The sequence below is a fragment of the Grampus griseus genome, assembly GCF_964374135.1.
Source record: "Grampus griseus genome assembly, chromosome: 6".
In the NCBI taxonomy this organism is placed as follows: Eukaryota; Metazoa; Chordata; class Mammalia; order Artiodactyla; family Delphinidae; genus Grampus; species Grampus griseus.
Window position 1 is genome coordinate 67,196,355 of NC_139000.1, and position 13,792 is coordinate 67,210,146.

Sequence of the window (13,792 nt, forward strand, 5' to 3'; positions counted from 1 at the left end):
TCACTTTCACTGAAAGACTTCACTTCAGTTGGTCCCTTGAGCATTTCTGATCTCCTCTGCTATGATTTTTCCTAGGTTCCTCCAAAGCCATCTATCATGTTCTGCTCTCTCTTCCCTCCCACACACATGCCTAAGAAGCCAATTTAGGTAGCATGCATTATCTTTTGGCAATTGGATTATAAATGAAATCATTCCAAAAAGACAAACTGGACAAATTGGAGCCTGTGAAAGTTCAGATAGCCGACAGAAGCCTTTCTAAAAATAAAAATAAGTACATTTCATGGGAAAGGTGGGCTTTGAGAGTTCATGTGACATAAAGGAATAAGTAAAGTACAGTTCAGGCGAGGTCAAAAGATGCTGAGAAGCCACGTTACATGGATCCAAGTGCTTTTCTAACCCTGAACATCCCCCCAAAATATATTGCTCATGTGTCAAAGGATGATATATGTGTGTACACTGTTACCATTCAAATGATTTGTTTTTCCTCTTAAGAATTGGACAGAATTAACTGCTGGTGTAACAACCTCAGTCAGAAACAGTATTTTTCTGCACAGTGAGAGGCTAAAATAAAACATCCAGACTAATGCATCACCAAGTGGGCGACTTACTCCTCATTGCAAAAGAAAGAACCCAAGGGAAGAGGTGTAAGAGGAAAATTCATTTTTATAAATGAATTAGTCTAGCCTCCCAGACTTACTTTATGATTATTGTGAATTAGTAAAGAGGATTCATTTTTATAAATGAATTAGTCTGGCCTCCCGGACTTCCTAATTATGTGATCACTGAGAAGCTGAAGAATTGGCCTTGTTTGGTTTAATTGCTCTAAGGATTTGATAGGTAAAGTGTCAGATGATAGTCATAAATGATTAAAAGCAAAATGGAATCTGCTTTTTCCTTCAAAAGGCATACTCTTGGTAACATTTGTATAGCCAAGGAGGTTTCTATTTTTTTTTTTGCTATTTTGTTTTTGTATTTGGAATATAACTCAGCAAAATGAATGTGTAAATAAATGATGCCTTGTTTCTCTGGCAACCCTTTTACCTTCACTCCCAGAAGCTGGCCCAGTATGGGACCAACCTCAGCAAGAGTTAAGGAGGGCCAAACGAGAAGAGTAGACCGTCTGTCCAGGTCCAGCTCATCTTTAATCAGAAGTACCTGGGAGGTACTTCTGGGAGGCCTGGTGATAAAATTGAATCAGATACTCAGGCTTAGACCTCCAAGAGTTTTCCAAAACTAGGTTAATTTAATGTCCTGGAGATACTTCCACAAATGAGTGCAAATACATGGAAGGCAGCTCGAGGAGTGAAGGCTAGAGGAAGGAGATACAGAGATGCTACTGCCTTCCTCTGATGACAACCACTGTGGTTCTCCCACTCCAGCGTTCTCTCAATGTGCCTTTTATTCTGTGAGGTCCTCTCAGCCCTGGGACAGGGGAGGAAAGCCAGACCTACTCCCAGAGAAAGGCTACAGGACTTCATCTGAGGGGCATGGGCATTTAATGGGACACCAGCATTTTCTACCTGTTGGTATTCCTTCTAGTAGAGAACTTGAAGTAGACAACATCTAGAATAATTTCGTGCAAATACATTAGGTACCTTAGTGCCTCCAGAGACCTTAAAATTGTCCTTAACCCCAAAACCTCAATCTGTAAAACACATAAGAGGGGAGTCATTCTGATTGAATGTGGGTGGGAGACCCAGATCCCTACCCAGGCACCCCATCTTTCTGCTAAAGAACCCCTGCCAAAACCAAGGGTCCTTGTGCAAGTTTTACAAACCATCGTTAGACTTAGTCTGTCCGTCTTTCATCACACAGGAGGCAATTATTCTAAAATACTCAATCACATGAGAACTTAACCTACTTTGAAACATATATATCATAATTACCCTCATCCTCAGCACGCTCTGACTTCCTAAAACAAAAGATGCTTCCTAGGCTTTGTCATTGGGCAAATTCAGATCGGAGTGCTCCAGGGATCAAGTTCCTCTCTCTGTCTTGAGTTCTTGTGAAACATCATATATGTGTATAAGACTGAGTGAAGTAATAAAAAGGATTTTAAAAAGAAAGAGAAGTAAAGAGGATAGTTAGTTCCCTGTCCTTAAGTCACCATAGTTTCTTTATTTTGAGCAATAGCACAATTCAATAAGTAACCAGAAAGTATAAATAAATACAAAGTAATACATGAATATCAGGTCTCACAGTGAGTGCTGAAGGAACTCAGAGAGGCACCCTGGGCCTCATAGAGCAAAGGGAAACTCCAGGGTATTCTAGACGGAGGGCCATAAAGCCTGAAATCAATAAGATATGTATGGGAGACGGTTTAGTCAAAAGAATAGGATTGTGATAAAGTAAGGTACCCAAAGGAAGTCATCCAGGGAATCAAAGATTTCTTGACAGGGAGCCCTGAATGCTTGGCTAATGAGTTTTAAAATAACTTCATTTGCTGCATAAATTCCTCTGTGATCCAGAGGTGCCCATATATTTTGTTTCTATCACATTTCAATTATGTCAGCCATATAAAGAGTAATACTTCTCCCTGACAAAGTTCTTTGCTTGAGGTGTGCTTGCATGTGGTCTGTGGTAGCCCTGGGAACATCTTTCTCTCCTCTTCATGTGTTTGATTATGTAGATCTGGAAACCAAAACCCTCCAGGGGGCTAAAGGTGAAAACAGTCTCAGCTCTACAGGCATCTTTCTTGTGGACAATTCTACTGTGGACTTCCAAAAATTTCCAGACAAAGAGATACTGAGAATGGCTGGACCACTTACGGCAGATTTCATTGTCAAGGTAAGCCCATTTAGGTACCTTGTTTTCGAGCTACCTCCAACTGGTGTTACTTATAATCCCCTGAAGAGAGAGAGACTTTAGGTTTTGACATAGATTTGGAAAGCTTGTTATCCAGGAAATGTTTAATTCAAGGGTGTTGAGCTACATCCTAGACTTTATAAGAACATGCAAAAATTTTAAGGTTCTAGGAAAAAAAAAAAATATATATATATATATATATATATTTGTGTGTGTATAAGTTAATAAAAAGACCCCACTCAAAAAGCCAACATATCATTCGTTGAGGGATATAAACTGTTTTTAAAACAACTTAGGATACAGTCATTGACTCACATAAGGTATCTGCTGTCAAAGAGAAAGATTAATTAATGATCTATAGGCTTGATCATGCTTCCAGTTGCAAGGTTTTTTCCCCTCTTCTACTGGCAGCAATACCAAGTTGTTTCCTTCTGTCAGAGCTTCCCTACTCTTCAAGGTAATATAAAACACATTGCTGGAAGCAACATACATGTTCTGTAGGAAAAATGTACACACTAGAAGACCGTTTGGGAATACCAGTAAAAATAAAGCATATTTTTGCCTTCAGTAGGTCAGAAGGACCTGAAGGATTTCAGCTGTAAAGCTGTAGAACTTGTAATGTGTCCAGGACTCCATAAATTTCTCATCATAGGATCTGGAGCCAGAGGACATTTGATTTAAGCTAAGGCTTGATGATCCCATGGCAGCTGGAAGTAAGGATGCATGTTGGAAATGTGATAGGCAGTGAGGCTGCATGCAAGAAGGGTTCCAGAGTCCGTCCTCTGTCTCCATCTGCATGGTAGCCTCTTTAATCCAGTCCAGATGCCAGTTACATGACCGTGAACAAGAAGCCACAAACCGTCAGAGATAGCTCCCAATAGAAGTGATGTGGTAGGTAGTTAAATAATTTCAGTTGAACAAACAAATACAGTAAAAGAATGAGAGATGCTTTAATTTCTTGAAGCCCTTAGAATAAACCACTTTTACTAATTTCCCTAGTAATTTTCTAGAGTTAATACACATACTGAAAATATAGAATGGATTTCAAGTAATATTGTACATATTTGAACAGTTCACAGAATTGTCAAATGCATTTCATATGTCCAGCTGCCTTCTGCACATCACCCACAGGTACAGTGAGCTCAGTGTGTCCAAAATTGGACTTGTCTAGCCCCAGAAACCTACTTCATCTTCTTTAATTCTTATCTTGTGGAACAATACACTATTTACCCAGCCAAATCAGAAACCTCTGATTCACACCAATTCCCTTCTCCTATACACCCCTAATTAGACATTAAACTTTGTCAGCTCTACCTCCATACCATCTCTGAAGACTGTTCTTTCTTCTCCATCCTTGCCACCACTGTCTTAGGTTAGGTCTTTGAATTTCTCACCTGAACTAATGCGATGGGCTCTGAATTAGCTTCCCAGCCTCTGACCCATTGTCCATGTTACCTTCAGAGTGAGTTTTCCAAAAACTGGAGTGAGTTAACCCTATTCGTGCTCCTGCGTTGCCCCTCACCTCCACTCATTGCTTTGGGATTAAAATGCAAATCCATAGCCCAGCATCTGTTACTCTCAGTAATCTGGATTCTGTCTACCTTTCCAACCTCAGCTTTGACTTTTCCTCTCTGTTTCAGTCAACTGAATGACTGGCAAGTCCCCCAACATCTTGCACTCACATAACGCATTACCTTTGCGTAATGCTGTGTCCTCTGTCTGCGATGCTCTTATCTTTTCTTCACTAACTCATACTTGTACTTCAGGACTTTCTCCTTCCAGAAGCATTCTATGACTTGACCTCAAATTCCAGTTTCCATCACATCTCCCCTCTTCGTGTTCCTCAAGGGCAGGGGCAGAATCATATCTGTCTTCATATCTCCGTAAAAATCCTGACAAGTGCTGGATGAATAAGGGACTTTTACCACATGGCAGTTGCTGAAGTGGGACAGTTGTGACATCTTTATCCTTCCTGAAAGAACACTGAATCTGAGGGAAGTTGAGTGATGTGCCCTAGCTCACACCAGTGACAAGCCGGGACCAAAGATCATGTCTCTACTTCTGGCTCAAAACCCTTTTTAGTATTCTGTGTTGCTTCTAAGAGGGTATTTTTTCTTCTATGTATAAATGTACATATTAAAGGAAAAATGAACTTTGAGGAACTTTTTGATGCTTTTCTAGATTCTTGGCACCTGTAAGTATCTTCTTTCAGAAACAGGCTGAGCTATCATTTTACTGTCTTTTGCATTATATCCTCTTTGGTGACCTAGGTTCAGGTTGCAAATGAGAGGAGATTAAGGTTTCATTAGAAAATATCAGGATCAAATAAATGTAAAGTTATTCTAAAATAGATTATATAATTTTTAAATACTTTTACTCAAACTTGAAAATGAGCCAGATAATGTAAGGAGATACAGGGAAAAAGAAGAAAATTACCTTTTTTGCCAGTGATTTATAATAAAGCAACATTTTCTCCCTTAATTTTCCCCAGGAAATAGCTGAAAATGAAAGATTGTCATTTGCTTATTTGCCATCTTTCATGATTTAGGTGCTTAGAAATTATACACATAGTTTGTAATTCAGTTTTCAGTGTCATTCAAAGTATAATCTCTTTTGCATTATACATTAATTTAAGTAACAACTTCCTTTCTAAATGAAATGCATAGGGATCAGAATGGTCGTTTATCAACATCTCCTTGGAAGTTTATTGCCAAAGTACCATTTTTGTTTATTTAAAAGGAAAAGACTTTTTTGCACGTAAGGAAGATTTTCTCACAGTGAGAATTCTTATATATTACGATTGGTTCCAAAATTATTTTTGGAATCTCTTTTCCTGGCCGCCTTTAAAAATGGACTAAACGCTCATCTTACCTCCTACGGGAACATGTCTTCCAAAAATTTGTACTTCATACACTGGCTATACATTTTTGGCAATGCTAGTGTAGAGGGGTAAAAAGGATAAACACTCTAGAATTTTGTATATTCTCCTACTTACTGGGGGTGTGACCTTGAGTATGTTGTTTCACCTCCTTGAGCCTATTTACTCATTTGAAAAATGGTGATAAAATCTCCCCCCATAGAGCCTTTGTAAGGAATTGAATGAGATAGTGTGTATAAAAGCAAACAGAACCAAGTGACTTCCTTTCCATCTCTTTCAAATGCTTTAACTTCCAGTCAGACTTATCACGATACTCTGTCTACACAATGGCAGAAAACTGCTTCTCTGAAGATAGTCAGAGGCTGATTGATTTACAAGTGGTACACCCAGGAACAGTTTGGCAGGTATAGCTCTAAGACACATAGAGGTGGGCATAGCCTGGCTGTGACACCTATAATCACATTCATTGTTAGGGGTGATTGGCTATTGGCTAGATGATTGTCTGGCTTAGCATACTCTTCTTCCCTTACCAAGCCATGTGTATCTTTTCTGAAGCTACTGACTCAGTGAAAGATAAGGACCTTCCCAGATTAGAAGAGGGGTTTTTTTGGTCATAGGCCAGTCTTTATTCGAACACTGAACTTAGCTCTACTTGTGAAAGCAGATAAGGTATATTTATACATACTCGGTTCGTGCCCATTTTTAAAATTTAAGAAAGCCATATTAGCTGGAGAGAAAAGTGACTGATGAGTACCTAAGCCACCAAAGTAGCAGAAGTACACAGCATAATAGTAAACCATCAGCGTATTCAAAGCTAAGAACACTGATTCACAGTGCATGCACTGACAATCAGAGAACAGGTATTTCCTACAGAGGATAATTTTCTAAATGCATTACACTTCCACAGTTGGGGAATTTGGTTAGGAAGATCGGCATTATCCCAGTTTTTGCCTAAGTACTCTAGGGAATAGAAAGCTAGTGTTTCTATTCTCAGAGTTAGGGCATTAGGCAGAGCTGATGCCTTCATATTTCTTTCTGGACAGCCTTGAGCATTACCCTGTACATAATTCAGCACACCCCAGAATTGTTTTTATTAAAGGGGGCACAATAGGAGGGGGCCCTGGACAGAAATCACACATGCAAAGTTATGAGAGTTCACTTCATCAAGTAAGTTTATAGAACTTCCATGTATATTCTTCTTTCAAGAGATGCTTTCATGCGTGGGGCAGATTGATTTCGAAATATGGTATCTGCCCTCTCCTAGCTCATAATGCCATTTGACAGATAAAACACTGAATAGGAAATTTTGAAATAGTGGTGCATATCATTAAGTACCAAATTTAAATGGATAGTAAAAGCTATAGATGCTTGCTACAAGCTAATGTGATGAACACACACTTTGTGAGACTTGGGCGTCCTGTGAATCTCAGGTAGGATTGAAATCACCGACTCTTTTCTCCGGTGGAGGCTGAGCTTTGGCAAATGTTTAATTCCCAGTTGATTTCACCGTGCCACTCAGCCTGTCTCTAGATGGACCCCATACTGGTCAACCTATGTTCATACAAAGGGAAAATCATTGTTGTAAGCTAGACATTCTAGAGCGGAAAAGTCTAAATTAACTATAGGGAAAAAAGAAGCATGTAATAAATAGTGATTTCATTCCCCCAATAAACATGCTCCTTTATGCTAATCGATTCCAAGAGTTTAGGACTGAGCTGATTACAATACCCGGCACTTCTTGTTGGTTTTCACACATTGTTCTACAAGTGCAACAGCTAGGTTTAAGATACAGAGTCAGAGAACCAACCCCTCACCTTTCTGTGATGCTGAGAGAGGCAGACCCCTGCCCCATCCTAGCCCCGCTGGCTCCACTCTGCTCATTTCTTTTCTGCCCTCCTTCTGCATCGCAGCACTGAGACAGTCCTTCTCTTACCGAGTCTAAGCTCTCTTTTTGCCACACAACAGGCCAATAAATCAGGAGACGAGGTGCCAAGGCAAGGAATACAACTTTATTCGGAAAGCCGGCAGACAGAGAAGATGGCAGACTAGTGTCTCTGAAGAACCATCTTATCGGGGGTCTGGATGCCAGTTTCTTTAATAGAACAGAGAGGGGGAGGAGGTGGGGAAGTAAAGTAAAAAGGCCATAAGTTTTGCAGATATCTCCTGAAATGGCCAGCCTCGGGGAGGGGATGTGTTAATTCCTTCTTTCTTGCAGCCATTCACAGGTAGACGGGGTCAGGATGTTTCCCTGAACAAAGGCACTTTGGTTTAACATTCAGGCAGAGGGGCAGGGTTCCCCGAGGCAGGCCATTATGTACAGGCAGTATTCTTTTAGTGAGCAAAAGCAACGGGAAGCAAAGATTAAAGTAAAAGAAACAGATCCAACATGTAGTCAGATTTTGTTCTTCCCTGTAACACATCCAGTAGACTCTAGTTTGCCCTGCCTAGCATCTTCGTCCTGACACATTGCTTCCACCTCTTTGTTCCTTAGCCAACATTACACTCATTATTTCCAAAGAAGCATCCCTGATCTACTGCCATACGCAAGGGCTTTGGGCAGTAAATCCATAACCAACATCTCTCATGCAACCCTGAGCCCAGGGCCTATGAGCTGAACTGCTGTATCTCCCAATATTGAGGTCTGGCATTTTAGGACGACTAGAAAACTCTATAGGAAGTGTAAAAGTAAAGTTGGGTGCTACCAATGTTTTTTTCATTATTTTTACCGAATAACCTCTAATCTTAGCATTTCCAACTGTTAACACAGTAGAAAATTGAAGTCTATGTTTTATTCCAATAATAACTAGCATTTTTATAAGCCCTTTCCGCTACACTATCCTGCCGAAAGAGATAACCTTCAAAGGAGGGTGAAAAGTACTTTGGGGTGAGGGCTGTGTTGTAACAATTCTGCGTCTTTTCATAAAATTTATCAACATAATCAATTTTATCAACAAGAAATGATTATTAACATCTTCAAGAAAACTGCAAGATGTATATAAAAAGATAACACTTCCAAGAATTTGTCACAAATAATAGTTTGCAATTCCAAAAGTGCTTGAAAGGACCGTGGTCAGTAAATAATTCATTTGGTTTTTTCATTCATGCATTCATTTATTCAATTGTTTGGACACCTACTATGTGCTAAACATTGTAGATGATGCTGAAGGAAGAGCAATAAGCAAGATAAGTGATACTTGCCTTCGTGGAGTTTACAGAATAAGGAAGAGAAAGGCAAGAGAGTAACAACTGTATCAATATTAAGTATTTGTAACCACCTAAATGCTAATAAGAAAGATATGATTATTGTTGCATATTCTTCAAAGCCCACAAAAGCATTTAAAAACATTTTTACAGTTTTTTGATGATTTGCTATCACCATCTGCCACCAGAACAGCCCCAAATTAAAATATAGGAGACTGAGGCATTTAATAAACGGATTCCCCTCTTTTCCATTTTATTCCCTCCCTAGCAGGCATACTGATTTATTTCCACCATTTCCAAGCCTTCCCAAGTCGCGGCATCCCTGGCTGCCCTAAGAGCAGGTGACCAAGTTGAATACCATTGTGGGTCCGGGGGTCCCAGCTCAGTGACTCACAGTGGTGGGTCTGCCCACAGCTCCCTTTTGTCCACCTCTCCTCATGCCAGAGCAGCAACTTAACTGCCGGCAAGGCGGGTTGAGAGAACCCTGCCTGCCCGCTGCCCTGCCAGTCCTTCTGGGGCGAAAGTTTCTACGACATTCGAAAGAGAAAGGAACCTAGTTGGCGAACATCCCAAGGCTCACAAGTTACCCTTTTCCCCACTGAGAAGGAAAAGTATGGCATTTCATAGTGCTTCATCTGCAAGAGCCTATGTGTGCTTGATGTCTTTTGTGAGTTTGAAATCTCTCCTTGTTTCCTTTGATTTTATGTGGACTTAAAACTTACCAGTTATCCAAGCACATATTTGTACGCCCTGCAGCTCTACCATGACAGCGTGATCAACTTATGGAAAGTGACCAGTTTTGTCTTCTCCTTTACTTTCAATGTGAGAAGTTATTATATAGAGTTAGAAACACTGAACCATTATAATTATAGGAAGAAAAACTTGGTTTGGAACATTCTTTTTCCTTATTAACTTGAAGAGGTCAAAATTACATACGCCAGATGGTTTAGTTCCCTAAAACCAAATTCTAATGTGTCAAACTGAAGCTTTCAATGTACATTTGAGAACCCAAATCTGATGTTTGAGGATTTAAGGTTTTTGAAGCTCCAGACCTAATGATAAAAAGAGTCCCAGCAGCCCAGAATTGATAAAACCAGGAAAAAGGAACACGGTGGTTCATCTCTGTAAGCAACAATTTAGGCCATCAAAGTTAGGCATCCAGTTAGCCTCTTCTTTTTTTTTTTTTTAATATTTTTTCTACTCTAAAATGTAAATGTAAAATTAAGAAGATACTGAGAAGAGTTACAAGGATACCACTAAAGATAAATGTCTACATCTTCACAACAGTGATAGGATTGCTTGGTACCTAGAATGGCAGCTTTAGAGACAGGCAGACCTGCATTCAAATCCCTGCTCTGCTGGTTCCTTGCTGTGTTGCCTTGAGCTAGTCACCTAACCCCTGTGAGCCTCATTTTTTTCATTGTAAATGTGGATGATAATGCAGAGTAGTTTTAAGATTCAATTTAATATAAATAAAATGTTCCCTGCACACGGTAGGAATGTAGTAAGTACTGGTTGTTGTGGTAGTTGTAGCTGTTCTTATTAAAAGAAGGCAACTATTGAGAAGGGAGAAGCAGGAGTGCTTTCAGGGCGGAAGGAACCAAGCAAAATTATGAGATCAGAGGTTTGGATACACCGTAATTGGTTTCATCTGTTTGAAATAAGATGTCCGTGTTCTTTCCAGTCTCTTTTCAAATCTAGGCATAGAGTCTCTGCATTTGTGGTCATTGTGCATCATTTCATTGAACTCATTGAGAACAATATTCTTTCTAAGCTGCTTGTATTCTTTCCTTCAACATGGTATTTACTAACACTCCCTCTTGACGCTAAAACTCCTTGACATTCATGCCTTTCTCTTTGGGCATGTGGTGGTTTTCTTGGTAATTCCCAGGGAGCTGAAGAAAGGACCTGCTCCATTTTTGGCCTCTTTAAGCAGACCAGAAGATAAGCCGGACCCTGTAGATATTCTAGAACAAGGTTTCTCCAAGTATTTGGATGTCATATCCTCCTCATTTTGATTCCCGCACCCCCCTGCCAACACACACACGCTTTCTTAGGGCTTAGTTTAATTTCTAGCATCCCAAAAGGGACCTCTGCAAAATAATCTGTCTCTCCAGATCTAAACAAATTTTCTGGCCTTTTTATTTTTAATGGAGCTTGTGTTCAAATGAGAGTCCTCTTCTAATAGCTTTCCAGCATGACAATCACACATCCCAAAAGAGCAATCGGCTTTTGTGAGCTTAAAAAAAAAAAAGCTTTCCAAAGAATGTGATTAATACTACCTCCCTCAGCAAGCAATTAGATATCCTGTGTCTGACACATAGGACTGAAAAATATTAATCTGTAGGCCATGCTCCCCTTTTGTGAAAGACACTGTATTGCTTCAGCTGTTGTTGCTTTAAAGTAGGGAATTGTATCACTGTTTATTCTAATTAGGAGAGACCTGGATGCTCCGTGGGTCAGAATCCTAGCATAATATGAGATATTCTGTAGCTTTTCTCTCTTCTTTCTCCTTTGCAGCGCTTCCAGATTTTCTGAGGAACGTTTCATATTCTTATCCCAATGCCAAAAACCGAGCTAGGGTTTAGCACCTGTTCCTTCGGTGTTCCTATTTCCGTCTGCACCCTAGGTATTTAATCCAGTTTTTAAACTCAGTAGCAAAAAAAAAAAAAAGGCTATCTTTTTAAAAAAATCTGAAGCCCAAATCCATCAATTTCTTCTAGATAAAGGGGAGTTGGAACAGTGCTAAGGCTTGAAAACATTAACAAAGACTTAGGCCACATGACTCTGCTGACTGTTGCTTCTCTAATTGCTGTGATGGAGTTGGAGCTGTCCATGCAACTTCCTTTAGTATAAGAAATAGCCCGAGCCTCGCCCTTGCCCAACTGTCTAAATGTTGTATGACGTCATTCTGTTTTTGTAAAAGCAAGGCGTTGTTCCTGCTGGATACTTTTCCTTCTCTTTCAGGTTGAGTTTGTTTCCTCAATCTTGTACTTTTAAACTGTTAAAGAATTATTGCCTCACATTCCTCCCTTTTACAAAACAAAGGAGCTATAATTTCCATAAACACATGTTTTATTTGAAGTAAATGCTTTTATCATGTAAGTTGGTGTTTTTCAAACTTTGATTTTTGGACTGTCTACATTTGAATTGCCTGGACCTCTGGGCTGGAACCCACGAATTTGCATTTTAGCGAGCTTCCCATTGGTAACTTTGCACATTAAGATATGTGAATCACTAAATTGCCAGGAAACTCCAAGTATGTCTCTGAGTGGGAAGGGCTCCTTAATTCTTTAACTCTTTATTTCTCTTAACCAATGACAGTACCTTTAATTTTTTTGCAGCGTATTGCATTTATAATTTTCTTAGAACAAGCTGTCTATTTCTGAACCTACATTGAAAAATCCATATAATTTTACCTGTCATACCAGAGAGGTTGGAAATAAAAGAGGGTGAGGGAATGGAATAAGTGGCTTGGGATACAGTCCTGCTAGCATCACAAGTTGAGACGTTGCCATTCCTTGTCCTGTGGTGACAGAACTGAGAAGGTGATGATAGTGATGGTTTGTGCCAGGACCGTTTGCTGGTTAGATGGTAAGATGGGTGATACTGCCATTGCCCCTTCTCTCCCAGTGCTGTCCTGGACACAGCCTGAGGCCATCATTACTACCACACGTCCTTGTCCAAGCTGCAAGGAGCCCAGAGGGCACCCCTCTGTCACATTAGTTCCTCTGCTTTGCCATTGTCTCCTGCAGATCCGCAACTCGGGGCCCGCAGACAGTACAGTCCAGTTCATCTTCTATCAGCCTATCATCCACCGATGGAGGGAGACGGATTTCTTTCCTTGCTCAGCAACCTGTGGAGGAGGTAATGGTGCTCACTTAGTCTAGGAGCTCTTGGCGTCTCTGAGGGAGGACTCAGCTGTGATACAAATAGTCACTTCGGCATATGGAAGTGCTGGGTGCGTCAGATTCTTTCTTCTCAGTGAGGCCAAATCCTGAAGCCTTCCTGTAAGGCAGATACCTCAGTGTAGATGCCCCAGGAACGTTTTCTGTCTGTAGAGCCCCATCAGAGGAAATGGTCTTTCCTCCTTTCCTTGATTCGTGGAAGTCCAGGACGAGCTGTGTCGTACCCAGGCAACAGCTTGGTCTAGAGGTGATTCTATTCATTTGAGAACAAACTACTCTGGTCGAATGAACTTATCTATTAAGAAATCAAGTGAAGAGTGTTTATCAGGCCTTCTACATAGCATGATGTATCCAAGGAGAATCAGAGATTAATTAAACAGTTTATTACCAGAAAAAAAAATCACTGCACCATAGACTTAGGCTCCGTTATTTGTCAGCTCTACCCTGTCATCCATACAGTAAAAAGAATGCCACTTGACTTATTTATACATGAAAACACATCTCTCCTGAAAAGTCACCAGGCAAATTCCCATCTCTGCTCCATCGTGTCTGTAACATGAACAGCATTTTGCGTTACTGGAAAAGGTCCCCCGCACCTTTAATAATTACTACAATGGCTACAGAATAATTTCCATGAATTATTTTATAAGAATTTATTTAACCATATCCCTCTAGAAGATCATTCAGTTCATTTAAACTTCTCTATTATAATGTAATGAATAACTTAATACCTAAGTATTTTTCTCCTTTCAAATTATTTCCTTGGACTAAATTCACAAGAGTGAGTTGCAGAATTTTTGTGGCTATATTACCAAAATTCTTTCCAGAAGGGTAATAAGCAGTCTATGAATATTTTAGTCTCATTGCTAACTGAGCCAGTATTTGTGGACTATCACTTTTTTAAAAGTTTTGGTAATTTAATGGGTATAAATTTTATGTATATTCCTTTAAAAATGAGCATATGAAATAAATTGTAGCTGCAGCTTCATGGACGCCTGTT

The 13,792-nt window shown here is 39.9% G+C and overlaps 1 protein-coding gene across 2 annotated transcripts in view; it reads left to right on the forward strand.

The window, feature by feature from the left end:
• ADAMTSL1 (ADAMTS like 1) overlaps positions 1-13,792 on the forward strand; it is a 468,923-nt gene that overhangs the window by 175,692 nt on the left and 279,439 nt on the right. For both annotated transcript variants that reach the window (XM_082657540.1, XM_082657541.1), the window contains exons 7-8: positions 2,630-2,787; positions 12,640-12,751. In XM_082657540.1, the coding sequence (XP_082513666.1) occupies positions 2,630-2,787; positions 12,640-12,751 (270 nt within the window). The remainder of the gene's footprint in view (positions 1-2,629; positions 2,788-12,639; positions 12,752-13,792) is intronic.